The sequence below is a fragment of the Blennius ocellaris genome (assembly GCF_963422515.1).
Source record: "Blennius ocellaris genome assembly, chromosome: 17".
Taxonomy (NCBI): Eukaryota; Metazoa; Chordata; class Actinopteri; order Blenniiformes; family Blenniidae; genus Blennius; species Blennius ocellaris.
The window spans coordinates 1,447,113-1,469,325 of NC_137666.1; the positions used below are offsets into that span (position 1 = coordinate 1,447,113).

The following is a 22,213-nucleotide window of genomic DNA, read 5'->3' on the forward strand; positions in this document are numbered from 1 at the left end:
GCCTGTCGCCGCGGCGACGGAAGGCCACATGGAGGTTGTCGAGCAAGTTTTTTTTCCCCTGGTAGAACGTCGCCACCTAGTTTTCCTACGAAAGCAGCTGTCGAGGGCAGGGAAGGCTGACGGAGGTTTCAACGTTTCCGCGGAGTCGCAAACTTTCCGCCAACAAAAGAAAAATGGCGGCGGTGGATTGTTGCTCCAAGTCCGAGCCACTCTCGGCGTTCGACTTGGCCTCCGCCGGCGCTCCACCTCGTCTCGCGTGAGGTCGGGTGGTTGTTGGAGCCTTCGCCCCCCCCCCCACACCCGTCACACCCGGGTGTGGCGGCAGCTGTGGGTGGAGCCGGAGGCGGCGCCGGGCGGCGGCGGCGGCGGCGGATCCTCGTCGCTGGACTCGTTGTGCTCCTCCTTGTGGAGGCCCAGGCTGATGTGGCTCTGCAGGGCGGCCGGCGTCAGCCACTCCTTGGGCAGGCAGCTCTGCAGGAACGGGATGCAGGAGCTGAAGTACGCCAGCCGGTTGACCCAGCGGGGGATCTCCCGCCCGCACAGCAGCTGCAGACACAAACAACAAACAAACAAACAATAAACAACAAACAACGCGGTGAGAACTCAACCTTACTCTATTAAAATGGAACCTGGAAAGATACAAATACTTTTTGGTCGTTTGGAAGATGAGTACTTTGGTTTATTGTAACTTTACATTACTGTTTATTGTGAAGTTCTGTTTATAAGCTAAGCTAAGCTAAGCTAAGCTAAGCTAAGCTAAGCTAAGATAAGCTAAGATAAGATAAGATAAGATAAGATAAGCCTTTATTGATCTCACAGTGGAGAAATGTACTTGTTCCATTCTGCTCTTAATGACTCTTGAGTAGGAAAGACAAGAAATGTGCAAACAGTGAGATAAGAATAGAGGAATCTTATATACAATGACTATCAAGAACTCTAAGGGTCAAAAGTATTTACAGCAAGAGTAATAATAAGTAAATAAAATATAATCGGACTAAAACATAAGATAAAAAATCACAAACTATAATAAAGTATAATAAGTTCTAAGGGAAAATATACAGTAAGATGGAATACAAGGAAATTAAACTATAATGGGGGCAAATGTAGAATAAAGTACAATAAACATACTATAGTAAAAAATAATACCAGTGTTGGCAGTGAAGTCCTAACAAGTGGTCAATTAGTGACGTAGATAAAGTGGCGTAGATAAAGTGAGGTAGATAAAGTGAGGTAGATAAAGTGAGGTAGACAAAGTGAGGTAGATAAAGTGAGGTAGATAAAGTGAGGTAGATAAAGTGAGGTAGATAAAGTGGTATAGATGCAGGGTTATTGCATATAGTATTGCATGTTACTTTTGTTGTCCAGTCTAACCGCAGTGGGGATGAAGGACTTGCAGTAGCGCTTCGTCTCGCACTCAGTCTGCCACTATACTTCTTAAGAATATATATATATATATATATAGACTTTATTAGAGAAACATGAGGACACAACATCATATAATATTGATATTATTTTACTTCTAATACTTTTTTCCTTGTTCTTATTAGTATTATATGGTATCTATCTATATATCTATAGTATATCACACAGTGTACCGAACATCTGTATTGTACTGTCACGCGGTCACACGTTTTCTTTCCTTTCCTTTATAATAGGTTTATCATTTTATGGTTTATTTGTCCGTCTCTGTTAACAAGATATCTCATAAACTAATGTGCATCTCATGAACATTTTTACACGTTTGCCTTTCGATGAAAAGAAGAACCCATTAAATTTTGGTGATCAAAAATAATTTCAACGATAGAAAATTATCCTTGCGTTCTTTTAAATTCTGACATAAAATCACGTGACCACATAAAATGAATAAAAACAGCTGATCTGGATGTGGATTATGTGTCATTTCTCTGTGTCCATGTCAGAAATCTCTGATTGCTCTTGTTTGTATTTACTTCTGTTTCTATTTTTTTTTTAGATTTTTCACATTTTAACGCACATTTTAAGTGCTTTTTGGTTCGTTTGCTTTTTTTGTTGTTGCTGTGTGTGTGGGGCTGCAGCCTTCACATCTCCACGGATTCATTTTTAAAGGTTTTTCATGGATTATCGACATAGAATTTTTGGCCAAATGAGTATTTTGTTGTTCCCATGTCATTTTACTTTGAAGCCTTATAATTTCTCTCCCAGGACGGTCCTGAGGCGGTTGTGGCTCAAGTCGAGCTTCGCAACGTTCTTCTTCTGCGTGTGTGAGTTTTGCCTTGTGTGGGTTTCCTCCCATGAAACAAGCGACGGCTATATTTGATGACTCAGCATCTTTATTTATAGCTGTATCTTTATTATCGACGAATAACTCAACTGACGTGGCGAGTGCAAAACAGGTGCAGCGTTCCTTTAAATACACTTGTCAGTGTAAATATTGGGGGGGGGTGGGGGGGGTGGAGGGGGGCCTGACCTCGGACAGCGAGGAGGAGAAGTGGTTGCAGTTCTTGTGCATGAGGTGGTAGGCGTTGCCTTTGAACTCCTTCCCGAGCTCCTCCATGATTTTATCGATGTCCTCCTCTGTGAAGTCCGTGGTGCCCAAAACGATGGCCTCCCTGTTTGGAAGAACAAATAAATAAATAAATAAATAAAAATTTAAATCGTCAGCACACTTCTCGCCGCCGTTAGCGGCGTCCCCTTGAACTCACTTGAACTTGAACGTCTCGCCCAGCTCGGCGGCGTTGCCCGGGTTGATCTCGAAGATCCCGCTGAAGGGATACGGGTGGCCGCCGTACGCGAACTCTGTGAGGCGGGGGAGGGGCAAAACAACAAAAACAAATAAAAAAAAAACACAGGTTAGCAGTAAACAACTGCGAATCATCACGCCGGGTCAGAACGTTTCCAGAACTGAGGATCTGGATGACGGGAGGTTCCGCCGTCTGCTCGGGTTCTAACAAATCTAACCCTGACATTGAAACGCCAACAAGTTGCTGACAGAGACCAGGGCCAACGAGACGGGAGAGAATGACTTCCTTCTTTTATAATTCTGTGACGGATAAGAGGCGATTGTGACGTTTAACAGAATGTGATTTAAAGGTCTGGTCGTGGTCTAAAGCTGTGGTTTCATTGTAGAGACCCCCGATTGTCTGTCAGAGAAGCTATAAGACACTTTTCTCAGCTCAGATTTGACAAAATATGACAGTGAACCTAAAGTATGATGGACAAAAAAAACGCAAAAATTATGTCTTTTCTCTTAATTTTGGTTTATTTGGACAGTCCCCCCCCCCCCCCCCCCCCCCCAGGTTATCTGGTGGCTTGCCAAGGGGGTCCACAGTTTAGTTGACACACAGCTAAAAGAGAGCTTTTATTTTAAAAGATTAAAATAAGACGCTGGGAAAAGTTCAACATAAGTTCGATTTGATTCCTGCCACATTTTCCTTAAAAACCCAAACCGAGAGCTTAAATCCATTTGACCCGACGTGAATGAATTCACGGCGCCGCGACGCAAGCCGGCGACCGAAGAGGTTGCGAATGCCGCCTTTTATTCTGAAATTCCGGCGTGACGGGCGGCTTCCTGCCGTTGCAATGAACTCGCCGTCTGTGTGGGAACGACGGAGCCCCACTGATCTGGGTTCACCCTTCTTTTTTCTTTTTTTTTTTTTAAACTGCACACACACACACACACACACACACACACACACACACACACACACACACACACACACACACACACACACCTCATATACGCACACACTCATATACACACACACACACTCACACACTCATATACACACACTCACACGCTCACACTCATATACACACACACACACTCTCACACACACACACACACACACACACACACACACACACACACACACACACACACACACACACACACTCATACACACACACTCACACACACACACACACACACACACACACACACTTATATACACTCACACGCTCACACACACACACACACTTATATACACTCACACACTCACACACACACACACACACACACACACTTATATACACTCACACGCTCACACACACACACACACACTCATATACACACACACACACTCACACACTCATATACACACACACACACACACACACACACACACACACACACACACACACACACACTCATATACACACACACACGCACGCACGCACGCACACACACACACACACACTTATATACACTCACACGCTCACACACACACACACACACACACACACACACACTCATATACACACACACACACACTCACACACTCATATACACACACACACACACACTCATATACACACACACACACTCTCACACACACACACACACACACACACACACACACACACACACACACACACACACACACACACACACACACACACACACACACACACACACACACACACACACACACACACACACACACACACACACACACACACAGTGTGTGAGTCAGTGGTGAGTCAACCCAGAGAAATGAGGTCATGTTATTAGGAACACAAGTCCATATTCCATATTTAAAAACCAGACTCCCCCCACCACCACCCCCCCACCCCTCCCCCCCCCACCATCTTACCTCGCCCATAAATCTCAATGCCTGAGTGGAAGACTCCAATCCCCAGATTGGAGGTGTATTCATTTATCCAGTACTGCGGAGAAAAGGGATAAAAAAGGGCCGTTAGGATCATTAAAAACCAAATTATCTTCCCGCAGTCTTATTCAATGAACTCGTGCATTTCTTCTGACGTGACGCTTCTCATTGGGATTTCTGGAATTAGTGAGAATTCAAATTTATCACAACAAACATCTTTGTGTTTCCCCCTTTTTTTTTTGCACTGAAACATAGTCATGTTCAAATATACACCCACTGCATAGAAAAACTCATATTTAAGCTTTTTTTTTTTTTTTTGGCAAATAATAAACCATATTGTAAGACTGAAATAGTGGAACAAGTGTTGATAGAAGGGAAAGTATTTCTTTACAGATCTTAAGGGAGACACTTTTCACACATTAGAGATGAAATATGTGATTTTACACTTGCAAATTACATATATTTATGTATTAGTCTGTTATTCTGCCACTAAAATGCACTACATTTTCCAAAAAAAAGTTGAAAAAGTCTGTAATAATAAGGATTTCAGTGAGTGTCCCAAGAAGAGTTTAAAAAACAACCAAATAAGAAACCGAATTCTACTTTTTAAAAAGTCTTTATTTCAATTTAGTTTCATTACAGTGTGGAAACGGAGAAGCCCAACAAGGGTCAGGGTTAAAAAATAATCTTAAGTTGATGAAGTCCACAATAAAAGCTGACAAACCAAATAAGAATTTCAAGCGTGAACACAGAAGGAATTTTGTTTATTTGAATTTTTTGGGGGGTATTTCTATATTTTCATCGACATGATTTTCTATTTCGTTCGTCAGGCAGTTGTTTCAGAAGGAACTTTAACGGAACAAAACTGGAATCAAGGACAAGAAGGACGAGACAGGAAGAGACTAAATAGACGGATTGACTTCAGATGGGTAAATTTACACATCTGCCAGAGGTTGAACACATCGTCAATAGAAGCCTGAAGTCCTTGTTTGACCAGGACAAATACACAGTCTGGGTTTGGTCTGAGCTGATGAATCCAGGACTTTTATAAAGAGTCCAACGTTTAGCTTTGTGTCGTTTAAAGGAAACGTTTGAATTATTATTCCATTTTAAAGAGTGCAAGTTTAAAAAAAAAACAAACAAATCCAGGTCTGGAGTCTGTTATTTAAAGATTGTCCAGGTCCATTTGAAAACAGTTCAGTTCTGTTAAAATATATTTTTTTTTACATGTGTTCGGTTAATTTATTGGTTGGTATGCATGTATTTTACCAACTTTTCGCAAAAACGACTCACCCGAATTGCACGACATTTTCAGGGATGATTTGTCGTCATCCGAGAAGTAAACGATTAGATTCTGGGACGTTAACGGCGAACCGTTTCCGAATAAATCCCAATAAACTCCAAGAAAAATCTCCTGCCTCATGGGCGTGAGATCAAAGGAGATCGGCGTCTGTTGCCATGGAGACATGGCTTTCGCAAAAACTGTTCGCCCGAATGGCATGAACTTTTTTCACGGATGATTTGCCGTCATGCAAGGACGGTCCCAGGAAATGTCAAGAGCAACCGGGTCAAAGGTCAAAGGTCAAGTTCACGGAAAAGGTCAAAAGCATATTTTCGTCAGAACTCGGTCAATTTTCATCCGATTGATGTGAAACCAACGCCGATATGTTCGGTTTTAAATTCTCTATTCTGTTACATGATGCAGCGATGAGAGTTTTTGCTTCACTGCCACAGTTTGCATGTTCTCCCTGTGCGTGAAGCGGGCTTCCCTCACCCCAGTCCGAAAACGACGCATACGAGTAGAATTCACGTCTCTAATTTGCCCGCAGGTGGAAGTGGATGTTTTTGAAGATGCATGAATAAGAAGCCTAAAAGTCTATAAATAAACAAGAGGCTTCTCTTGGGGAATCACAACGGGACACAAAGGAGCTCATTGAAGGGAGATAAAAGAAAAAAACTGCCCTCGACTTGAATTAAGCACAAAAAAAAATAAAAATAAAAATAATTCGCGTGTTTCCTTTTGTCCTTAACAGGGGTGGGGGGGGGGGGGGTATCCCAGCATGCACCGTGGAGAAAACACCCTGAGAGGAGTCTGTTTGTGGAGCACATTTACAATCAATCGCCTGCCTGTGGGCGCCGGGGAGGGAAAATTTACCCATCAGCCCCTGTTGTTGTTGAGCCAACCTGACGCCCCTTCGCTGCAGACAGCGCCCACCCTCACCCCCCCACACCCCCCCAGAGGAAAACATGCTAAGAGCCATGCAGCTGTCCCATTATTAATAATAGAACGTGTTTCCGGGCTCAGAGTAATACAATAAAAGCATTTCCGCCACATCACTTTGAGTTAGCGGCTCCTCCTCATGTTTCTGCCGTGACCTCTGGAACCGAAAACAAAGGCGACCTCTGGGGTGTGTCGTCCCCCCCGTCCTCTGGAAAAAAACCTTAACCTACGAGTGAAAAATCTTGTCTTTGACTGCAGAGACAATCAAAGACGACCCGACGGTCCCCGGAGAGCATCAAACAAACGAGGCTGCAGCTTTTCTGGCCTCCACAGTTTCCCGTCATTCATCAACATCGATCCCCCAGTGGAGATGATTGATTCCTCCTCCTCTTCCTCCTCCTCTTCCTCCTCTTCCTCTTCCTCGTCATTGTTTAACTCTCTGCAAAGCGTTCCTCCTCCCAGCTCCGTCTCTCTGGTCGCAGACGATTCAGGCATCAAAGACATGAAAGCACTTGTTGGGAGGAAAACCACTTTAAAATACATTAAAATGGGGGAAAATGGCATCAGGTTGGAGGTTCAAGTCAAGTAACTTAATTCCTTTTCTACATTTTATACTTTTCGGAGAAATTTAGCCGCTAAACCTCCTCCAATGCATGTTTCTTTGGACTCCAGGCGCCGGCGTACTTTGATTTAGAAGTACTCAATTTAAAAAAAAAAGACAAAAAAATCTTCAAAATCAAAAGATTGGAACAGAAAATATGCAAGTTTGTCTATATTTAACAGTTCTATGTTTAAATGCTGACACTTCTGTTGTAAACAAACTTATTTTTCATATAAAACTAGTTTTTTTCCCAGAATTCAAACCAAATTATTCAATCAAAACCTGAAAACGTTGGGTTTTTTTTCAGACGTGAACGTTTTATCACAGAATTTAGCAAAGTATCTGTTTTTTTTTTTTTTAACTTTCATCGGTTACATTAAAAGTATTTTGCGCTTAAATGATGGTAACGCTGCTGTGAATGAAGCGTCGGGAGTATTATGTAACTGCTTCGAATTAAAAGCCCTACATGAAGGTGATACTTCACCATTTCATAATGAAACTACATATCTTCACGGAGTGAATCTTGTTTTTTAGTTTATACCTTTCACTTTACTCCGGTTACATATATACACACAGACACATATATATATATATATGCTCACACAATGTAATTATTTCTGCATTAAATAGTAAAATCTCCCCAAGAAAATGTTATTTAACTACTTTATAACTCTTCGTGTACCAATACGGATGAGGAATTGTTGAAATAGCGTATTTACCAGAGTATTTATTTTTTTGTTATTTTGATTTACAAGCAAATGTCAATAAATACAGACACTCCCCCCCAGTAGATGGAGAGTTCCAGCGGCTCAGTGTTCACGGCGGGACACTATGTGAGGAAACTGAATGGGACGCCTTGTTTCCTCGCTGGCGCTTGTTGCTTCATGTGTGCAGATGTGTGTGCAGATGTGTGTAGCATGTGAACCGAAGGCGCAGTGGCAGAGGTCAGAGGGTGGAGGAAGGCTCTTGTTTCACCAGCCCGAGGCCTGACAATCTCTCTCTCTCTCTCGCTGGAGTGTGAGGGAACATTCTCAGGCCAGAAGGAGTGACAGACAGACAGACAGACTCCCGGCTGGAAAGCTGCTTTTTGGCTTCATGTCTGCAGCAAATCAAGGCCACGTACTATAATGGAACCTCCTATCATGTACTGTACTCACCACCAGCCAGTCTTCTATCAGTACAGCAGTAAATCTCATAGAGTGATATCTTTGAATGCCTTTTTTAGGGGTGAAATAAACAGCAAATAGTGTCACGAAAATCACTTTTCTCACAGTTACACCAGCACCCAGTTGTATAATATCGGCACACGTGTGGGTTCCTTTGCTTGTCTGGTTACAAACACCAACCAGAAATAGAAAAAAACAAAACAGGTAGTGAGTGTGTGGTCTGGAGGAAATGGGGGGGGGGGGGGGGGGGGGGTCTTACCATGTCATACACGTTCAGGATGACGGGTTCATTGGCCATGGTTCCGAAAGGCGGTCGTCTCCCCACCGAAAACTCCACTTTGTTGCAGCGAGGTCTGCCCCCCCTCGGCACCCCCCGCTGTGAAGTCACAGGGCCACACGGTGGACGACGACGGGACGGAGGCTGCTCATCTCCAACCCCTCCACCCACCCCTCCACCCCCCGCAGGGCAGCGCCCGCAGCGCGGACGCAGCTCCGTGCGTAAAAGCCCAGATATTTAGAGGAAGAATTTTCAAAATAAAAAAAAAAAGGAGGTTAAAGGAGGAACTGGTCAGGTGGATGTCACGGGGGCCATGGCGGTGTGACGAGTCGGATCGCCGGCAGGCCGCGGGGCTCCAGAAATATCCAAAAAAAGGAGGCGCGGGGTGCGTAACGGGAGGCTCAGCGCGGCAGACCCGAGGAGGAAACGCGATCCGCAGCCGACGACGCGGAGGCCCTGCGGGCGGCGGAACGTGGAGCGGAGCGTCCTCCCGTCGTAGTCATCATCATCATCATCATCGCGGGGGCGAAGGGGGCGACGGATGGAGCAGCGACGTCGACGGCGGAGGCGGGGGCGGAGGAGTGCGGGCCATTGTCACGCGGGCGTCGATGGAGCGGCTGCGGGAGGCGAGTTGCCGGGCCACGCCGGGAAATTACAGCTGACGGAAGTGGTGGTGGTGGTGGTGGTGGGGAGGGGGGGGTCAAGTTCAGCAGCAGCAGCAGCATCCCCGGCCGGTGCCGCTACACCGGTGCCGCTGGCCCGCATCCAGCAGCCTCAGCGCGGGCATGACTCCTCCGAAGACGCCGCGTCGAAGCCCCGGGAAAACACACGCAAAGGCTCCGGAACGCGCGTCCTTCCTTCTCTCCTTCCTTCCTTCCGTCCGTCCTTCTTTCCTTCCCGGCCGATCGAGGCGCATCCGTGTGGTGATTATCGTCCTCTGCCCCCCCCCCCGCGCCCGATTACATCATATCTGCCCCCGAGGCTTCCTCCAGCAGCTGATGTGAGCCAGAGCCGCTGGTGGGAGCGCTGGAGCCCACACACACACACACACACACACACACACACACACACACACACACACACACACACACACACACACACACACACACACACACACACACACACACACAGGAGGGTGCAGTGGGAATCGAACCCGCAACCGCCCGACCACCACCACTCCAGGAGCTGTACACCTCCAGGACCTGGGTTTATTATGACGTCACGTTTCTACAATAAATCAGTTTTTTTGTTTTTTTCCCCACATTGTAATGAGATGAAATGTTGCCGAGTCGTCAAATCACCATAAATCATTTCTCATTTCAAAATGAGCCACCAGGAGTTTGTTTCTCGCCAAAAAAAAAAAAAAGAAGTATTATCAGTAGATCTGTGCCCTTGTGGGTGAGTTCCATTCAGTAATTATTATTCTGGTGTTTTCCAGTCTCATTCTTCAATGTCAGCTTTAAACTGACTTACACTCTCTTCTCACACCTACTTATTTGTTGAATCACATTCACCCATTCACACTCACACACCAGTGCTCAGTCACATATATAATATCACACATGTACATAAATATTCATCAATTTACAATTAAGTTCTTTCTGCATTTTCAAGGCGCAGATGTCAAAACAAACATTTTTAAAACTTTTACCGACTTAACTGGTTTCATTCTGCAAAATATGCCGAGCTCACTCCAATCCATATATATTTGGATTTTAACAAAGTAATGGCTTTTTCTGAAATATTCCAACTTTTTTTTTTTTATTCATATTTTCAACAATAGTCACAATATTTATCTATTTACTGGAAAAGTGACCATATTTACTAACTTCTGTATTTTTTCCATGTTAATTTCAGACAAAAAAAATAAAGTTTAATTGATCGTTCAAGTTTTGACATAAGTTGCTTGTATTTTCTGTGTTTTATCTGTCAAAGCACCTTTTCTTGTCTGTTAATTCACCTATCTGATGTATTTTACTTAAAAATACAAGTGGATGATGATAAATTTGTCCCTCGCCATAAAACTAGTGCAAGTTTTTCAATTATTTTAATATCAAGTTGTATTTAGGACAATTTCTTTTCAAAATCATAGGTTAGATTCTGCCAAATGAACAACAAAAAAAAAGAAATTATTCGTCATATTTCTATTTTTAATAAAGGAAACTGAATCAGTGACGTCACGAGTGTAAAAGGAAATTGTTAAACTTTGCTGGATCCCGAACATCCCCCCAAAAAAAAAAAAAAAAAGCCTCATGCAGGTGAATTCAACATGAATTTTAATAGGTGCCTGGATGTCAAACACACAGTATTTGCATAATTTATTAGTGCCTTTTGATCCACGGTTCTGGCGTCGGGAAACATCGTCACAGTCCCACTCAGCAGAGCGACAGGAAATGTATTTACACACAACGAACCACAACCAGTCGGGGACGTTTAACACGACAGATGTGGACCAAAAACAAAAAAAACCCCAACAAAAAAAAACATTTAGCAGACTCGGTTGACTTGTTTATTTTCTCTACAGCCGCTACTGGAGGAGGTTTTATGATTGTGACTAGTGCAAAAAGAAAAGGAAAAACATCTGAAGTCGCCGAAAGAGACTTTCTTTTAGCTGCTTTTCTGGTGTTTTTTTTTTCCAAAACCAAAGAAGTAATTTCTAAATATCAAGCGTGTTATTCTACTTGTGTGTTTTAAGAAACTTGATTGCCTGGAATCCAGAAACGACCGGACACTTCCTGAAAGTTAATACAACTTGGCAACACTCTGAGCTGTTTTTTTTCCCCCCTTTCCTCCTCGGCTGATCATCTCTTTCATCTTTCAGTCATTCAGTCAGACATGTTTTACTTGGCCACGCCACAGGGGGGGGGGGGGAGGGGGGGGGTTTCGCCGTCCTACGTAAAACTATTAAAAACATGCCAGCGATCCACGCCGCCGCACCGATAATCCCTCAGAACTGACGAGCACTCGGTTCCTGACAGATACACTTACCCCCCCCTCCCTCGCCCCGCTGCTTTCACGTCCTTTGAAAACAGACGATTACGTAATAAAGCTCATAGATCAAAGGCGTTCAAAGGAAGCAAACTTCCTGGGTTTTGGGTCTTTATGCAGCATATAGTTAAATATATTGTCGAATGTGTGGATTTTAATTTCGATCGCAACAAGGAGCAGGATTATAAATGGAGACTGGCTTAATCCCGCTGCTCCTGCCACGACGCCGTGCAACGATACAAGAATGAAGATGGAACCCAGCCCTGTAGAGGTTTTGGACGTCAGTCTTTCGGTTGTTCTAAATGACACTTTGGGACTCGAGGAAGCAGGGATGATTGCGTCCTACCGCTTCCCTCGACTCTAGGTTACCGAGGGAGACGTCGTCCGTTTGCATAGGAAAGAAGAAGCTACCGTCGATCACATTAAAAAAAAACAAAAAACTCACGAGTGACATCAACACCTGCTAATCAAAAATAAAATAAAAATAAGGTTCTACGGTTCACTTTGTTCCCTCGTTCGCATCTTTGGCGTTTAGCAAAGTTTCTGATCTTTAAAAAAAGAAGAAGGAGAAAAGAAACATACAGACGTCATCGGCTGGGGTAAAAGTGCCTAATGAAAGCGCCGCCTGTAGACGTATGCGAGGATGGCGGCGACGCCCGCCAACGCCGCCAGGATTCCCAGGTAAGGCACGGGGGAGCTGCTGTCCGGGTTCGAGTCCGAGGAGCCGTTCCTTTCACGAGGCAACTGCAGAGAGAAGCAAGGAGGGACCTTAACGCTCCGATCTAACGTGGAAATACAATTCTGATCGGCTCCAATAGTGAAGCGGACGTTTCAATTAGCATACATGTATAAGAAACTCTTAAAATATAATACATTTTTTTTGCCGTCGATTAATTGAAGCAGGGATTCGAGCCGCCGTGTTAATTTGATTATTTCACATGTAAACTGAAATGCTGCCAGGAATCAGTCACCAACTCTAAGAATTAAATCACCGAGGGACGTTCAGGGTCACGATGAACATGTTAGCATGTTAAATTACAATAGTCTGTTCAAGGTCGCATATTATACGGTTTTAATAATTTCATATAGTCGTCAAAGGTCCAACAACAGAGTAATTCAAAGAGTATTTCCCAAAATCCACTCTAAAAGTCTCTCTCTCTCGAGCTCCACTGAGAACAGGCCATTTCTGTGTCTGTACCTTTAAATGCTAATGAGCTGCGTCTGGCCACGCCCACTCCACGCCTGTTTTCCAGTCACATTTGCAAGGAGAGAAAAAAAAAAAAGGTGCCTGCTTGTGATTTTAGGGGGAAGACCTCATCTACCAGTGGGCTGTTCAAAGTGACTATCCACTAGCAGAGGGAGAGGCCATTTCCCCTCATGATGTCACGAATGGAAAACCTCCGATTCGCCTGTATGCACACACGTTCACTATGAGGTGAAGCAAAGGAGGGAGATAAAAGACTTGCTTCACTTCTGGAGCCTCATACGCAGAATATGAGGACATATCACTGTTAGAAAACCATTATAAAGTAGATTTTGCATAAATTGACAATGTGGTTGCAACTAAATATGGCAACTTTCCTCATAAAAGTGTGAAAACGTGGACGACATTACTTTTCACCATAAGTGGGCTTTTTGTAATTTAAGGGTGACGGCTCACTGACGCAGGTGGAGGAGAGCGACCTGGACTGGTGGTCTTAATGTAATGGCTGATCGGTGCATGAGCAGTTTAAAGACTGGAAAAAATAAATAAATAAAAATGTACCGAGGAAATTTATCTGAAGGGAAACATTTGTTTGTCACCAACTAATAAGTCGTGTCACAGTTCGCTTGTTCTTGTGATTTGTGCTTAAAAAAAACCCTAAAAATAGAATTAATACATTTATATATATATATTAAAACAACAAACCTTTTTCATGACACACAGCGCCACGTCCTCCCCCGCCGTCCTGAACAGCTCCACCACGGCTTTGTGTGTCAGCTTGTCCAACTCGACTCCGTTTATCTGCAATAAACAAAACAGACGTTTAACGTCAGATCTTATCACGTCGATAAAGACGATCATTTTGTTAAGCGGGTCGTTTTTCAGTTCCAACGTTCGGGGGTGAGAGTGGCTTAATTTTTTTCGGCCCTGTTCATCTCCTCGCTGCGCTGGGATTATTTTTGCTTTAGAAATAAATCATTCATTCATTCAAGTTAACTGGAAAACCGAAATTCTAAAGCGACTGAGCTGCACGCAGGTAAGAATTTCTTTAAACAAAAGACATTCTGAAAGAAAATTCCAGTGTTTGCACTGGTTCAATACTGGGATTAAGGGTGTTATTAGTAATATTCAAACTCTACCTGTTGGTCAATGTGTGGGTTTATTTTACAGTCAAAAATCCATGCAAAGTAGGTGAACTAAACCAGACCGTGCATATTAAATTAATCCACACAAGTCATGCAACACAGAAAGGAAGCTTTTCAAAAAGGTACACGGTGCGTCTAAATTTCCCTGTGATGAAAATCAGTTTAGGCCTACATGAGACAATGAATGTCTCTTCCTCCGTTTGTCGTCGCTACTGAGCCGCAATCTATTCAAAACGCACTAAACCAGTCGTCCAGTCAGCTGAGACGGTTGGTATATGTGTTCTAGAGATGTGGACATATTGGACGAACGAGGACGATGGACGGACGGGTGGCAGGAGACGGTCGAGCTGCAAGGATAATAATCTTACCGACAGGATCTTGTCTCCCTCCTGCAGTTGTCCGTCCAGCCCCGCCGCGCCGTCCTCTTTGATTTTGGACACGTAGATGCCGCTGTCGTTCATGACGTACTCCTGGTCCACGCCGCCGACAATGTTGAACCCCAAACCTGGAAAAAGATTAAAGAAACAAAAAAAATTAATGAATAAACAGTAGAACTCCAGGTGTTTCCCGGGCTGCTGATCCAATCACAACTCGTATCCGCCGTGGCTCAACGTTCACGAGGAATCGTGACGTAACAGGAGTGAAACATGATCCGGCGAGCAGCCACATCAGCTCCCGGGTTGGTTTCCGCTGGGCTCCCGGAGAAAGTGTCCACGGGGCCGAGCTCCAGCCCCTCTCTCCCCCACAACTTCAACACAACAGTGCAAAATAATTCACAAAAAAAAAAAAAAAAACTGCTTTCCGTCATTAAACTACGTTTGTACAACTACTTCGACTCCCGCGAGCTGGTTCCTCCACTTTAACGTCACAGTCGCTGGTGTTTTAGTGACGTTTGGACGTTATTTCTTCATAATTAGCCTTTAGCTTCAGGGGACCGTTTAGCCTAGCCGCCGCTGCTAGCTCCGTCTCTCCCGGGAGGGGGGGAGGTGGAGGAGGGGGGGGTGGGAGCTTTTACTGTCCTTACCCGCCTGTCCACGCTTCAGCTGGATATCCACCACGCCGGGCGGGGAGTGCACGGAGCCGTTCATGGTGCCGAGGAACGAGGAGCCGTCGGAGAAAGAGGGACTCAAACTATTTATGTGAAGGTGAACTCATTGAGGAGTTTCGATTTGCTTCTTCCTCCGCCGCCGTCGTCGCCGCGCACCCGGGGCTCGTTCGCGGCTGCGCTGCCCCCCAGCGGCGAGGCACCGAACTGCAGGACGACCTTTGAGTGACAGGGCAGCGACAAGAGTCCTAGAAAAAAACAACACAAGTTTATAAAACAATCTGGGGGGGAAAACGATAACCTGTGGGGACAAACGGCGTTTACACAAGGCTGGATAGGGAGATAAAGGCGACCTTTCACCCCCCACAGAAAGGTACAAATTAATTACATCTGCGTCTATCTGGATATTCTGATTATATATGTTTATATATTTCCATGAAGTTATGTTGGGTATCTATAAAGTTTGGTCACAGTGTTGCCGTTTACTCCATGGGATCTTCTTGTTATCCAACTCTAATGGTAATTTGTGATTGTATTCTGAGTATTGCTGTTTAGTGTAGTTTTGTGAGTTTTTCTGGTGTGTTTTATCATGTTAATTTAGTTTTTTGCCAAAAAGGTATATCGGAAAAACAGATACATACTTGATAAAGGTCAAAATAGGATACTTCGTCTATATACTAGACGTCTTGTATATCTCTATAACTCGTGGCTGGTTTTTCATCTTTGTGGTTATTTCTGTTGGCATTTTTGAATTTTACCACTTTAGTATTTTTCATTTTACGTCTGTTTATTATTGTTTTGTGTCTATGGTCATGTTGATTTGTTTCACATATTGTTTTGTGTATTTACAGAGACCTTGTGTATGTTGGTGGTGAGTTTTGTCAGTTTTTTCAATATTTGGAGGATTTTTAAATGTCACTGTGCTATAATGTCATTTTTTGTGTCACTGTTGTGGTTTTGTTTCTGTTTGCATGTGTTCTGGTGTATCTACACATATTGAATATCACTGTATTCATTCATGTAGCTGCTTGCATTTGTTTTGTGTTTTTGCAGTCTTCAGATTTGAATGGTATGTTTTGTAGTCGTTTATTTTTATTTGTCGTTGTATGTATGTTAATATATTTCAACATTACGCTGATAAAAGTGTGCGATTTACATCCTGAAGATCGCACCGCTGCTACGATGCCATTACACAACTGATCCTAGAGAACTATGGCTATAATCTCACATATTCACATGTTATATGTCCATTAATATGTACCGTCCCCATTTTAATAAATAAATGAAAATGAAACTCTATATATTCAAGTATTTCATATTCAGAGCAGGATTAAAGTTTTTTGTTTGTACTTAAAACTTCATGAGTGAAAAATCTCTGCGGCCGATACGACAGAAGCCAAGTTGAGATTCACCACCTGTTGCTGCGACGTCGTAAATCCACTTCCGCACTCTAAATAACGATCAGATTCCCACCGCAGCTGAACAAACAAAACCAAAAGTAAGAGGAAAACCAGTATTTATTACATGTGCAGGCACGTCATTTGTGAAAAGTTTACAATTGTCAGAATCAAACATCTCTTATCAGTCATTAATTGTTGCCTTATCTATATATATATATATATATAATAATCTCAGAATACTGCGCCGCTGTGATCTTTGGCAACAAGTCACTTGCTCCATCGCTCCACTTGGCCACCGTTTCCTCTTCTGTTCCAGCTAATTAAGTTTTGACTTCAGCGTGAAATCACAATTCCCTCCCCAGTCTGAGTTCAGGGGGAAAAAAACCGCTGAAGCAAACTGTGAAAACTGTGAAATAAGAAGCCGCTTTGGAGCGTCACACTCCCATGCATTACAACAAAAGGCTTAATCATGGCTTCTAATACAATTAAACTGAATAATAATTATAATAATAAACACTCATGTAAACAAAACGCAGCCGACCGGTAGAAATAAAGTGAAATGTTTTGGGCCACGTTGCACATTTCCGCCCGGCCTACAATCGGCTCATTCAGGTATAAATTAGTAATTTACCTTAAAAGCTCTACGTTAGATGCACTCATCTCGTCTTTCTTGTCGTAAAACAGACGCTTGAGAAACGAAGTTTCCATCCAGTAATAAGAAGAAAGAAATACACGACTTGTGTGCAGACCGGAGTTGTTCAGCCATCTGTTCTGTGATAAATGTGCCAGGTTGCACTTCGCCGACTACGGCGCCACTCCAAGCCAGTATTTGGAGAGAGAGAGAGAGAGAAAAGAAAAAAAGGATTTCAAAACTACACGGGTTTGACCGCGGCCTCCTGTGCGGCGGGGGGGGCTCGAGGCTCAGATCATGCTCGGCGCGGCGCTGTACAGCGCGATGTCGCCGGCCACCTGCAGCAGGGTCACCTCCTCCAGCCCGCCCACCCTGTGCTCGTACTCCAGCAGGTGGGTGCCGTCCACCGCCACCTTGAACATGTCCTCCTCCACCAGGATCTTCAGCTGCGGCGAGACGGACGCACAGATTTCACCAGGATCTCAGAGAAAATCAATCAGGTCAACTGGAACCCCCCCCCCCCCCCCCCACTCACTGCTATATGTGACACGTGCAACTTTCCCACATTATCTTGTCGAATAAACATGTTTAATTTTGCTTTGCTTAGTTCAGTTTTTTTCACTTGCAGAAAACTCACCTGAAAGATTTAAAACTTAAAAAAAAAAAGGTCCCGAGACACAAATACATCATAACTATGCAGCAACCTCCTGTTTTGGAGTACCAGGGGCCTCAAACTCCAATTCCTCCAGGGAATCAAACATCTTTTATCAGTCATTAATTGTTGCCTTATATATATATATATATATATGTGTGTGTGTTTTCCATGTCTCCCCCCCTTGAATGTCCCGATGATTCAGCATAAAGCCAGGTGACGAGCTGCAACATTGCAATCGGCTGCATGGAAGCAGGGAGACACAGAAAACATGCAGGGCCGCGGCCCCATCGAGGACCGGAGCTTTGAGACCCTAACCCTTATCGTACCTCAAAACGGCGTCCTGGAACAAATGGAAAGATTCCATCCCGCTCCTCCGGTCCCCAGTATCCACCCAAGTTGGAGTTCCTGACGATCGTTTGCTCGCCGAACCGAGGGTTGAGATGAAAGACGACGTCCGACCCTTTGACGAAGTCCACTTTAAACCTGCGGGAACAAAACCAGCCTCGGTCAAAAAAACAAAAAACAAAAACAAACATTTAATCCCAATATAATAAATGAACCTGATTCACAAAACAATATTTCCTACATGTGATTTATATCATTCGAGGAGTTTCTCAGTTTGCTGTAGATGTAGATTTGTCACAAACGTCCCCAGTTGCCTGGAAAACGGTGAGAATATCTGGTTCCTACCTGTCGGCGCCGGGAAGCGGCTCCCCGATTACTGTGATTACAAGTCGCGGCAGAATTCCAGCGTGAAGCGGAAGATCGTACGGCATCATCTGCAATGGAAACCGAAACTTCTTCAATCGTTTTCAACACAAATGTGTTGCTATATTTTGGATAAAATACATTTTGACAATGGATATTTTTGTGGCTTACATTGATAATTCACAAATAATAATAATAATAATAATAATTTTAAAAAAAAAGTAATTACCCTGTTGCTACAGTCTCCAGGGGCGGAAGTGAAATTGTTTACATTTTATTATACATCCTCTGACATCGGTGCAACACAGCAAAGTACTTAATGTTGTAAAACAAAGAGGCTTTGGTTAAATATTATTCGAAAACTTTGACCCTTCCCACATTCCAACAGAAACACCCCAATGAGTCATTATCTCCATTTATTTCAACACTGTTACGCAAGTCACAACGACTCGCCATGGCAACCAGAGAAAATACATGTTTTTCACATTGTTGCAAGAGCAAGATATCACCGATACAAACAGACCAGACGGAAACAAGAAGATATTTAATTTTAGCCTCATACAAAATTGAAAAGTCTGTGTGTTGTTGTGACTTTATCAGAGAGTAGAAAAAAAAAAAAAAGAGGTGTGTTAATACAAGTAAACAAGTGTAAATCATATTATATTGCACTTCATTTAAGCACTTAGCTCCAGCAGACGAAACACAGACGACTAGATACTGCATACATTCAGTATTTGGCACTATTCAAACCATAAGTTGATTCTGGCGGGGGGGAGAGAGTGGGGGGAGTCCTTGTCCGAATGAAAAGTGGAGCTTTGCTTTCAATAAAATGGTGGGTTATATCTGGGCTGAAAGACAAAAATACATTGTTCGATAACTACTTTTGAATACTTATCAAGTTCGATAAATATTTGCTTTTTGCAACCCCAGCAGAGCCACGGAAACAGAAGACACGTTCATTCAAAGTGACTTGAAGAGCGACCCTGCTGCAGTGCACTGAACCAAAGCAGAGGAGGGGGAAACTACGCGTCTCCGTCCGGCACCTGCAGGGACGCCGAGGGAGACGAGCCGACGCACACCACAGAAATAACACGTGCCGGCAAAGAAGGAATGCAGAAAGCAAGCAGCACCAGATTAGTTGGAGAGGAAAAGTGCGGCGACTCACCAGCGTGCCTCCCGGAGCGGCCGGTCCGCCGTATGGACCCATCGGCCCCGGGACGGGTCCGTAGGGGCCCGGGGCGGGGGGGAAGCCTCCGCCCCCGGGCGGTCCCCATGACCCGGTTGGCATCGGGGGGAATCCTCCGGCAGGGAATGCCGGAAACCCGCCGGGGCCGGCCGGAGGCGGGAAGGTGCCGGGGCCTCCCGGTCCGTACATGCCGTTGCCTCCTCCTGGCTGACACCCTGGGTAAGGCACATTGGGGTAGGGCCCCGGGGGGGCTCCGGGGCCTGAAGGAAACGGCCCGGTTGGATAGAGACCAGGGCCGCCGGGTAGCTGTCCGGGGGCTCCCTCGGGTGGATACTGCCCGGGGAACTGCCCCGGGGCCCCGGGACTTGACGGAAACTGCCCTGGGGCCCCCGGCGCCGGTGGGTATTGTCCAGGTATTCCAGGACCCGGCGGGTAACCGCCGGGTGCTGAAGGCGGTCCCGGGTATTGTCCTGGTGCCCCGGGCCCCGCGGAGAACGGGAACTGCCCCGGGGCTCCGGGACCAGACGACCCTCCACCGAAGTCAGCCGGAGCGGAGGGCTGGGTGGGAGCGCCGGGGGCCGAGCCGGGCCATCCGGGGTTTGCCGGCGGTCCGGGGTTACCGGCTGGGGCGGCGGGGTTGGTGTTGCTGGTTTTCTTTGCCTTGCTTGGCGTGTCCTCTCCCAAAGCGTCCGCCAGCTGGAACGCAAAAGGAAAAGAGAAAGTGACTCCCAGGGAGTAAAACGCCACATCTGGTATTTACGACATTTAACACAGTCCCTCGAAACTCACCGAGAAATCTGCCATGACCTGAATCAAAAAAAAAAAAAAAAAGAGACACAACTTTAATCAGTTTTATTATGTACTTATAGCGACCGAGTGACACGAGCTGTCAAACACTGAGGGCAGGTCACACACGGGCTCTGAGTAATAGCAGGGTCACTGTTTCCATCCACAAACCGTGAGCCACAAAATCCACTCAGGCAGTGTCTCAGTAGCTCCACGTTAGCACTAAAAGCTGGACACAAACTACACTCAAAACAAACGAGGATTTACTGTTTAAAAAAGAAAAGAAAAAGAAAAGAAAACAGGTTTACAGATGTCAAAAAAGAGTTGGCTACCGACCTAGCTAATATAGCAGCTAAGTGTTAGTTGACGTCAAAGAGCTAAAAGTACCGCCGGGGCGGGGGGGGGATAGTGGGGGCGAGTTTAACGGCTAACCTGGCCTGAAGATGGGACTCCTCCTCGAGAGACAGCGGGGGGGGGAGAAGCGACGGTCAGTCCAGCTGTGTGACGCTCGGTTAGCAGCTACCGGGGCGCTGCCGAGGCTCAAAGTGGAAGCTAAGCGCTAACTGCCGCTCCACAACTCCAACTCTGGAAGGAGGAAGCGCGCTCACGACGCAGGACCCGCTGATGACGTAGTCGAGAAGGGCGGGCGCGTTCGTGATGCACACGCACGGCGGTTGTTCCGTCTCTGTGAGGACCGGAGTCACTTTTCCCGTTAATCTTTAACGAGAAGTCCCCAAAAAACAAAAACCTAACAGTGGGAACAGTTTGTGAACTTGAGTGGCCTTCCTCTAGGGGGCAGCAGGGAGCATTTAGAGCAACTGGTGGTTTGCAGGGTTTCGTCCCAGATAGACGAGTCCCAGATAGTTTAATAAGTGAATTATTTATAACATTCCAGCGACCTAGGATTAATATTGATGTATGTTTTACACATAAAGAGACTGTTTAAAATTGCGGCGGGGGAAGGAAAAAAAAATAGCATGTCGGACTATTATTAAACTAAAATTATTAACATTAATACAAATATTCTTTGGACATTTTAAAGCTCGGTGTAGTTTGAATCAGTGAATCACTTTTATATCACAATTTAAGACAATAACACTTGCATTCATATAATAAAAATATAACAAATATGTAGTTATGTCAAATTGTCTTCATATTCATTATTACTCTCAGTCTCCACTTTATACCACTTCATATTCTGTTATTCAATCTTAACTTATTTGCTGTTCAGCCCAGTTGCTTTATCATACTGTTGACATTGGAGCTTTTAATGTTGTTTTTTCCAATCAAATGCTTTTGTTTGTTTGCGCCACTTTTGATTTTGTATCTTGTTACTGAACTGTAACGTTTTGTTTTACCATTCTTAGTCCTGTTTGTTTATTTCCTGTTTTCCCAAAAACAATCTGTAAATACATAGTAATACAATTATTATCTGGTAACTAGTAGCGTGATTATAAGTACTGTGTGATTACTCAATTTTGCTTAAAATTATATGCTTAACGAAATACAATACAAATTAAAGTACACGTGCCCAAAAGTTATTTTATCGCAGTAATTTGAGTATTTAGTAAAGTGTATCCAGATAATGTGTGAAGATATCAAACTGCAGCGATC

At 44.5% G+C, this 22,213-nt stretch overlaps 2 protein-coding genes across 2 annotated transcripts; both read right to left on the reverse strand.

Moving 5' to 3' along the window:
* Nucleotides 1–303: 303 nt before the first annotated feature.
* LOC308142561 (deubiquitinase DESI2-like) lies at nt 304–15,372 on the reverse strand (the record flags this gene model as incomplete). Its single annotated transcript, XM_080513043.1, has 7 exons — nt 15,213–15,372; nt 14,557–14,693; nt 13,749–13,844; nt 4,572–4,644; nt 2,682–2,775; nt 2,447–2,588; nt 304–546 (listed from the first exon to the last, which is right to left on the reverse strand). Exons 1-7 carry the CDS (start codon nt 15,274–15,276, stop codon nt 304–306), a joined length of 849 nt encoding a protein of 282 aa, XP_080369169.1. The 5' UTR covers nt 15,277–15,372.
* A 1,366-nt stretch (nt 15,373–16,738) lies between these two features.
* lgals3a (lectin, galactoside binding soluble 3a) lies at nt 16,739–21,260 on the reverse strand. Its single transcript, XM_080513037.1, has 6 exons — nt 21,032–21,260; nt 20,603–20,620; nt 19,793–20,509; nt 18,610–18,698; nt 18,246–18,402; nt 16,739–17,710 (listed from the first exon to the last, which is right to left on the reverse strand). The coding sequence occupies exons 2-6, from the start codon at nt 20,615–20,617 to the stop codon at nt 17,555–17,557; spliced, it is 1,134 nt and encodes a 377-aa protein (XP_080369163.1). The 5' UTR covers nt 20,618–20,620; nt 21,032–21,260; the 3' UTR covers nt 16,739–17,554.
* Between the last annotated feature and the right edge of the window lie 953 nt (nt 21,261–22,213).